The 9,036-nt window shown below is 54.8% G+C and overlaps 1 protein-coding gene across 1 annotated transcript; it reads right to left on the bottom strand.

The window, feature by feature from the left end:
- Positions 1 to 5,744: 5,744 nt before the first annotated feature.
- On the bottom strand, positions 5,745 to 8,047 carry LOC144095376 (uncharacterized). Its single transcript, XM_077629135.1, has 4 exons — positions 7,192 to 8,047; positions 6,953 to 7,139; positions 6,132 to 6,764; positions 5,745 to 5,889 (listed from the first exon to the last, which is right to left on the bottom strand). Exons 1-4 carry the CDS (start codon positions 8,045 to 8,047, stop codon positions 5,745 to 5,747), a joined length of 1,821 nt encoding a protein of 606 aa, XP_077485261.1.
- Between the last annotated feature and the right edge of the window lie 989 nt (positions 8,048 to 9,036).

The raw sequence follows: 9,036 nt of genomic DNA, 5'->3' as shown, positions 1-9,036 counted from the left end.
TGATCGAGACATGGTATTGGGCTCCAGATAGCTGGCGATACTTCCCGAATCTATCCTCAAGGCAATCTGTTTGAAATTTTCCAACGAGCACATACCGAAATCCCAGCTCTTCCAGGCAGTATAAAGCGATCTCATGCAGAGCATGGCTCGTGTGGCCAAAAGCCATGTGAGTTACTTTCGTCAGGTGGCCAGCATCGTGTCTGAGGCTAGCCCAGTAGTCTAGCCACTCTGGTATTTTCCTCAAAAATTCAAGCTGTGGACATGTTGTTGACGCAATCGGAGACTGCATTTCATCACGCAGGCGTTCACCTTTTCTTGGCGTCTTTACATTCACTATTCGCCACCATGTCAAAATGGTGTTTATGAAATCTGCTGTTCCTTTAGCATGTTGTACAGCGAAACATTGCAGTGCAGCTGCTGTCGATTCATTAAAAATCCTGAGAGCAAGCTTAACGTTCTGGCGCTCCATAGTTGATGGGTTCAGTGCTTTCAGTGAGAGTGTTGGTGCCAGCTTTAAAAGGTTCTTTTGCTCAGCCTAATGCAGATCACACAAAGATTTAAATGATGCCATAAGAATAGGTGGCTTTGGGTCATTGCTGCTCGGATCAGGGTAATATATACACTTTCCACTGTTTCTCTGGTTTAGCCAATTGTTCCTAATTGACTTCAAAAGGTGCACAGGGTCCAAAATGAAAAACAGTGGACGAGAGGAATCAGCTGGGTGTGTGTAAACTATACTGGCTTTGGGGGGGCTAGCAAAAAATGTCATGGCTTTCCGATTGATAGCATTGTTGTCTGAAACAACAGCTAGTACCTTAAATCTAAGTGACTCAAGGTCAGTAATGAGCTTGTGCAAAAATAGATGCAGTGCTTTTGCATCTATCTGTGCGACTGGCAAAATGTGAACAACATCCTTGTTGCTTGACAAAAGGCTTTGTAGCATGAACGCATATGCTGTTTTAGCCGGATCGGAACTATTGGCTGCGGCACCTGTAACGAAGCCTGCTTTGTACTCAAAATAGGTTTGAAGATGGATCTCATCCATCATTAATGTCACAGTGCGCTCATGCTCGGCCATTGCTTGCAATACAGTTTTAGCATAGTTCAAGAAACAAGGATCTTGCTGTTCAAGTGCTGGATTCATGTGATATGACGAACACAGTCGTCGAATAGTGTCTGGGTGCGGCAGCTTAATTTTAAGCAAGCTTCTGATGAACCTGTATGCATGTGGACAAAGGGTATACAGCAGACCTGAAAACACGAGTACATCTGGTGGATATCGAGGCACATTTTTCAAAACAAGCTCGACTTGGCTTCGCACAAATTTCAGTACCTGTAAGCTTTATTCATGATGTTCTTGGAGCTCATAATTCTTGTTCACCTCATCCAGGAGCATTAGCACAGTTGCGAGAAGCTGGTGTTCCTTTTCGCTGCCACTAGCACAACTCTGCAGCTTTTCACCAGACTGCATCACTTTATCAAGCTCCCTTAAATCTTTCATTTGTGACGGCACACATTCGTTTCCAAGATTGTGGAGACGGGACCCTCCGAGAAACACCTGAACAGACAGGTCGTCTAAAACCACCACTGATGAACGCACTGCGGGAGCTTGGTCGAGGGAGAGCTCCAGGAACAAAACCTTTGCCTGCGTAGTGACCACAGTCCAGAAGTCAGAAGTCTTAAGCTTCGGAAGGGCAGAACACAGCTCCCCAAAACTGCAAATTTTGTTCCTGCGATCTTCTTCCTCTTGAGCAGCAACAGAAAGCTCTATCGCTTTTTGCAGTGACACTGCCTCGAGTCGGGCCTTCTTTTCTGCAGGAGCTTCTCGCGAAGATGGTGGCTGAGAGAGGTATTTCGGGCAGCCGGGAAACACACTCGGGACAGCAGCTGGCTTCAGGCGGACACGCTGCAGCGGAACTTCGATAACGTTTCCAGTGTTCTCGTCCGTGTACGTTGCAAACCTGATGAAGTCACTCGTTTGAAAGTGTTTTTCACACGCCTAAAAACAAAGTAAAACCACAAGTCCATTAGGTTTGGGCGACAGGCTTACAAAATTCGGCAAGCGAAATAACTGGGAAATAAAACTCCACAAGCGAAGTAATAAGAAAGTGAAGAAAAAGTCCCCTCTCCGAAGCAAGCCATAAAAAAAAATGTCGTGTGAAGCACAAAACCAAGGAAAAGGAGCAGCGCAAAAGCATGCAACCACAAGAGAAGAAAGGACAAGACACGGCACAAAACGCGAAAACAGCGCTCGTGTCTTGTTTTTTCTTGCGTGGTTGCATGCTTTTGCGCTGCTCCTTTTCCTTGGTTCAAAATGCACTAACTAGGCTAAAAAGTTTTACTGAAGCAAAAAGTTTAAGGCAAGCATCCTGAAAAACAGCACCAAAAGCGATGCTTAGCACAGTGTGCTTGGTTGGCACAAAATCTTCGCGAGAAATAGCCTTTGTCCATGCTGCCCTTTGCGTCTCGTCGGCAGGAAACTTGTAGACGCGGACACTCGGACCACCATCATAATTTGATCTGCAGCCTGGGGCGCAGCAGCAGCCAGGCATTTCAGAACTGAGGCTACGCAGGTTCAAACACGCAAACGAAGCCTCTGCAGATGAAAAAGCTTGCACAGTTCTTGAGCTCTTCCGTGAAAGCGCGACACATTCACGTCAGCTAGCACCATGACCATGTGCGTACTGGTTGTCTCAGTGTTCCCAACCAACTTAGTATGCGGACTGGCATTAGCTTTCAAGCGCAAGCAGAGTTTGATATTAAACATTGTTAAAGCCGCAGTTGACAGCAAGGATGCAAGGCTTAACACGACATTTATTTTTCAATATTTCAAACTATAAACTCGTTAATATAAGCGTGGCAAAAATAAGAAAAGAGCTTTCTTGAGTTTTAATTGAAGCGACAAGAAAATAGCCAAGTTCGAGCCAAGCCAGGATAATTCCAAATCCGATCGAGGGAACAGAATTTTTCCGCTTAGTCAGTTTTCTCCCAGATGGCGCCACGTCAACCTGCTGCGCTGCATCTCTTAGCAGTGACATAGACGCTTGGCGAGGAGGTCATGCGGGGGCCTTGTAAAGTTATCTAGGTGGTATTGCCTGAGCCACGTCTGAAGGGAAGGGATAAAGGATGGACTGAGAGAAGGAAGGGGCGAATAGGTGCTGCAGTGGAGGGCTCTGGAATAATTTTGACCACCTGGGGATCTTTAATGTGCACTGACATCGCACAGCACACGGGCGCCTTGGAGTTTTTCCTCCATGAAAACGCAGCCGCCGCTGTCGGGTTCGAAACCGGGAACTCCGGCTCAGTAGTCGAGCGCCCTAACCACTACTGCTCTGTTTTCCTGTGTGTGCAGAGGTTTTCCGAGCTCATGCTACATACACAAGATATGCAGCAGCCTGCTACAGAAACAAGAACTGTAATGAGCGGGAACACAGCGTTCTCCCATTTATCAGAAGCAGGCAACGCAGCAGAATCCTTTCCCCAGTATTCCGAAAAGCGGCCATCGTGCATCGCCACAAGGAGGGTTTGAGGCTATCTGCTACTCACTCCTCTGTTCCTGCTCAATACTCATGATAGTACATCCATAGGCAACAAAATGCAAAGCTACACAAAGAACTGATACAGTAGAATCTCGGTGATACGAATTCCAAGGGAGCATGCAAAATATTTGTATCATCCCGAATTCGTATGATCCAAAACAAGCCAACTTCCACATGGGAATGAACCGAAAAATGAACCAAACTTTATTACGGCGAACTACTTGCGGCTGAAAAAGTCCGTAATGCTTACCTGCACTTTTTCGCCGTTGATGTCGCGGACAAGCCCTGCCTGAAAGGCATAAAACCGTGCAGCGGTTTCGTCGCTCACGCTGCCGGCACTTACGGTGCGGCGCACAACGTCCAGAGCATGAAGAGTATCTGCCGTTGACGGCGGTTGATCACACTCGTCGTCAGCGTCACCATCGCTGTCAGGCTCATGTTCGCAATTATCTGCTTCGCTGACCAAGTCTTCAATAGACATCAGCCCACAGGTCGCGACATTGTCGTCCGCGGTAACGAAGTCTCGAGCCGAAGCTTCAATTTCCAGATTGTCCCAGCCATCAATTGTGAAGTCTTCACCTGGCTCTTGACAATCTCCCGCCGAAGCCGCATCAAGTCCGATGGCAAATCTGCACTTTCTAAAAAAGTTCGAGATTGTGTCTGAAGTTACATTATCCCACGACATGGCTAGAAAGTGCAAAGCATCCAAGAGACTGATCCGCAAGTTTGCTTCTTCACGGTCAATTTTCGCCAGCAGACGCCTCACTAGAAGTCCTTTGAAATGATGTTTAACATTTCTAATTATCCCAGCATCCAGTGGCTGAAGATGGCTGGTAGTGTTCGCCGGCAGGAACCTGACTGTCACGTTATTGAACATAATTTCCTTTGGGTGGGCAGAGCACTGGTCCACGAAAAGCAAAATTTTCCTGTTTCCTGACGCCATTTTCCGATCAAGGCTTGTCAAGAATTCGCGGAAAAAATCTCCAGTCATCCACGCCTTTCGGTTACCTTTGTAAAAGACAGGCAAACGCTCCGCCGATCGGAAATACCTCGGTTTCTTCGACTTGCCAATGACGGTAAGCTGGAGTTTCTCGGATCCATCCGAGTTGCAGCAAAAGAGTACTGTTACTCTCTCCTTGCTTTTCTGGCCGCCCTGGCATGCCTGGCTTTTTACGCACAAACTCCTTTCCAGTTGAAGATTGAAAAAGAGGCCCGCCTCGTCGGCATTAAATATATCGCGTGGCGCGTACTCCGAAATCAGCGCCGGCAGCGTTTTCAGCCACTCGTCCACAGCTGACTGGTCCACTTTCTTGCCTTCACCTGAGACGACCCGGTAGACAAGTCTGTGCCGCTCTTTAAACCGGTGTAGCCATCCCCCAGACACTTGGAAATTTTCAATTCCAAGCGGAAGCGCAATGGTGTCGGCTTTTTCACGCAGCATCTTGCCGTCCACGTTGACGCCGGCCGCTGTCACTTCGCGGAACCAAGTCAGCAGGACCTCTTGCAGCTTGACATGGGTCGCTGTTTTCGCCTGTTTCACGTTCACACTGAAGTGCTGCACATTCTTTAAGATAACATCTCGCTGCCCAACAATGGTGCAGAGCGTCGACGGTGCCAAACCTAGCTCTTTTGCTAAGTTGACACGCTTCTTCTTAGGGTTTTCGCCAACCTTCTTCATCACATCGAGCTTCTCCTTAAAAGAAAGGACTTTACGCTTCTGCGACATGTCGGCAACAGCGAACACTTGCGTCCTTGTCAGGTTTGGGCAGTTCACGTCACAGCGAAGCACAGAAAGAACCGGCGAACGGAGAACTGCGGTGGTGGTAGGTGCTATGGGATATTCTGGGGAGGGGGGTACTGGTCCCGACGTATGTTGGCCCTTAGGGCATCACTCTTGGGGACCAGGGGTAGGGGTTAGGTGGATGTAGGGGGGGGGGGGGGGGGGGGAGGTGGGTGCCGTCGTGTCCGGGGGAAGCCGTGGCCTCGGGTCCGTCAGGAGGATCTTTTGGTCCTGCCATCACGTCGCCGCAGCAGCAACTCCAGCTCGCACCTGGTAGGGGGAAACCGCGGTGCACTGGGAGTGTGCAAGCACCGGCGGGGGGAGGGGGAGAGACCTGGTGCACTGGGATAGAGTGCAAGCGCCAGGCCGGGGAAGGAGCCGCAGTCCTCTTGTAGCCATCGCCTCGTGCTAGACGGGGTGACGGACTAGAGTAGGAGGCTCAGGCCAGACTCCCCAAGAAAGGAGAGGAGGACCCGGTGCGCTTGGAGCTGGTTGCGGACCGGGAACAGGAGGTCGTCCTCCGTGGTGGTCGGGAGACCAAGTGCCCGGTAGCCCGACTCCAGGCGTTGCCTGGGGAGGTCGTGGGTCGGACACACCAACAGAAGGTGACCGAGAGTGCCCGTGTCACCGCAAGAAGGGCAGGCAGGGGAGGAGGCCCGGCCATGGACGTATAGCCTGGAAGGCGTCCACGTGCATCCGATACGGAGACGCAGAAGGAGGGAACGGTGCCGCCGGGGCAGCTGGTCCGAGAGCCGGCGGAGGGCTTTCGGGCCGCTATTCTCCAGTCCGGGTGAAGGGTCCGCACCACCTACAACAGGAGAGAGCGGGCAAAATCGTGCTTGGTCACTGCTAAAGATACCGGGGACCCGTCGGCGTGAGCTGACTTGGCCGAAGCATAGGCCAGGTCGTTGCCCTCAATGCCGGAGTGGCCCGGCACCCAATGCAGCGTGATCCGGTGGCCCGCATCCTCCAGGGCGTGCAGACGGGCCCTGAGCTGAGAAGTGGTGGCCACGGTATCGTGAGGCCTGGTCAGCAGCTGAAGGGCTGGCCGGGAGTCGCAGAGGACTGCCACAGGGCCAGTTGGCAGGGCCGCCATGAGGTCAGCCGCCAGGCGTAGTCCTGCCAGCTCGGCAGCTGTCGAACTGCCTGGGAAGGAGAGCCTGCAAGACTTGGTGACGCCCAACTGCGGGGCCACGAGAGCCGCAGCCGCCCGGCCTGAGGCCAGCAGCACCGACCCATCGGTAAAAAGGAGAGTGGAGCCTCCGCACTCCTCCAGAGAGGCAGCAGCAGCCTGCTTGATGGCTGCAGCCGGTGTGCGGTGCTTGGACATGCCTCCAAAGTCCAAGGAGACCTGCAGAGGAGGACGCGTAGGGAGCGGGGGGAGGGCCAAATGGCTGTTGGGTCGGCCCAGGGACTCCAGGTAAGCACCGGCGAGCATGCCCATCCTGGAGTGGGGCGCCCCAAGAGACGTGCAAAGAGGGCTTCACCGTCAGGTACATGGTGGAGCCGGTCCGTGTGTGTGAGGCCTCTCTGCAATAACAGAAGGTTTAGTGGGAGCACCACCACTTCGGAAAGGGTGGCCGGGGTCTGGGAGGTCCGTGGGACTCCCAAGAGACGGCGGACCCATTTCCACCGAGCGATCTCGAGGCGGTTGAACCGAGTGGCCTTGAGGATCACCAGGGGGAGGGCGTAGAGGACTGCCGAAGTCCCGGCAGCCTCGAACAGCCGGATGGCCCAGGTGGCAGAGCAGCCATTCCCACGTGCCAGGAGGCGCCCGGCCGTTCGGCCGACGCGGTCCAGGTGGAGCAGGAGGGGCTTGTCTGCCGGGATTCAAGTGAGGTGATGGTCAATGGTAAGCCCAAGGTACCTCACTTGCTGTCTCCAGGGCAGGTTGGTGCCGTCGATCTGCAAGGAGCGGATCCCGGCTGTGGCCCGTGCACCTCGTGGGTGGACGAGGAGGGCCTCCGACTTTGTGGCGGAGAGCACCAGGCCCTTGGAAGTCAGGAAGGACCACCGCGACGAGGGCCCACTGGAGGGCCCGCCTTGCAGAGATGATGTGCCTGCGGGGGGCGCGGACCCAGAGGGCGATGTCACCTGCGTAAAGAGAGCAGAAGACTCGGAGGCGATCCTGCTGGATGGCGTTCGGGAGGCCAGCCTTGACCAGGTTGAAGAGGAAGGGGCTGAGGACTGAGCCCTGTGGAACCCCGGCGGTGATGGGGCGAGGAGAGCTCAGGGTGCCCCCGACCCGAACCTGCATGGACCGGTTGGAAAGAAAGGCGGTTACGAAACGGCGCAACCGCCCGGTCACTCCAAGATCGTCTAGAGCCTGCTCGATCGTGGAGTGGGGCAGGCTGTCGAAGGCTGCCTGGATGTCCAGGAGGGCGACCTCTCCCTGCTGCTTGGCCTCCTCCAGGCAGGAGACCACGTCGGCAATGGAGTCTGCTGTGCAGCGGTGCCTGCAGAAGCCCGTCTGGCACTCGGAGAGGAAGTTGCTGGCCCTGGCTATCCAGGAGAGGCGTTGCAGGGCCACGAACTCCATTGACTTGCAGGCTGCTGAAGTCAGCGACACAGGTCGGTAGGAGGAAAGAGCCCTGAGGGGTTTCCTGACCTTCCGGATCGGGAGCACGATTGCTGTGGACCAGCTCTCCGGGAGGATGCCGCTGTCCCAGATGATGTTGAAGGCATCCAGGAGGCGGGCCTGCTCTGGGGCGCCCAGGTTCCGCAGCATCTGCAAAGTGAGCCCATCTGCCCCAGGAGCGCTCCGCTGCTTGGAGCGGTGGAGGGCTCAGTGGAGCTCATGAGGAGTGATGGGAGCTTCACACAGGGCTGCAACGGAACTGGTTACGCCTGCCGGAAGAGGGGTTGTCCGGGAGGGGGCTGGGCCAGGCAGACCAGAGGAGGGACGGAAACCGTGAGGCTGGCAGAAAAGTGGTCGGCCAGCTGCTCAGCCATGGCCAGGTAGGAGAACCCCCTGGCAATGGCTGCGCCCAGGACAGGGTGGTGGCTGGTGGCCACCTGCAAGAGGGACCGGAATAGTCCCCAGGCCCTGGAGGACTGCCGAGCAGACTGGAGTGAGCGGCAGATGCCGGCCCAGCTCTCTCTTGTCCGTCGGTTGGCCTGGCGGCGGCAGGTGGCGTCGATCCTGCGGTACGCCTTCCAGTCCTCGGGAGCCCACGTCCTCTCCGCCCTGCGTTCCGCACGGCGCCTGGCAGCGCGGAGACCCAGGAGGCGGAGGGCGGGGACAGGGGCCTGCGCATGACACGACACCGACATCGTGGCCGCCTGGGCATAGGACTTCAAGCAATCCAGGAAGTCACCTGCGAATGGGATTTCTTTAGTGAGCTCCCTGAATTGGGGCCACTTAATGAGGCGATACTCCCTGTCCTTTGGACGCTGTTGTTGGGCAGGGCTCAGGTGGATGGGAAAGTGGTCCGATCCAAGGGAGTCTGCTGCCCGCTTCCAAGAGTATCGGCAGGCTTCCGAGTGGAGGGCCAGGTCGATGACCTTGGAGTGGCCTGGGCGGATGAATGTGGCCGCCTTAGGCCGCAGGAGGTGTAGGCCAGCAGCCGCAACCGCGTCCAGGAGCTTCCTGCCACGGGAGGTGGTCGTCTGGCTGCCCCCGTCTCTGTGGTGGGCATTAAAATCGCCACAGGTTAGGGCATCCTTGCCTGAGCGGGAGTAGAGCACAGTTAGACAAGAAGGGTCCCAGGGAACGCT

Source organism: Amblyomma americanum, chromosome 6, assembly GCF_052857255.1.
Source record: "Amblyomma americanum isolate KBUSLIRL-KWMA chromosome 6, ASM5285725v1, whole genome shotgun sequence".
NCBI lineage: Eukaryota > Metazoa > Arthropoda > Arachnida > Ixodida > Ixodidae > Amblyomma > Amblyomma americanum.
This window is presented reverse-complemented; position numbering and strand designations above follow the sequence as displayed.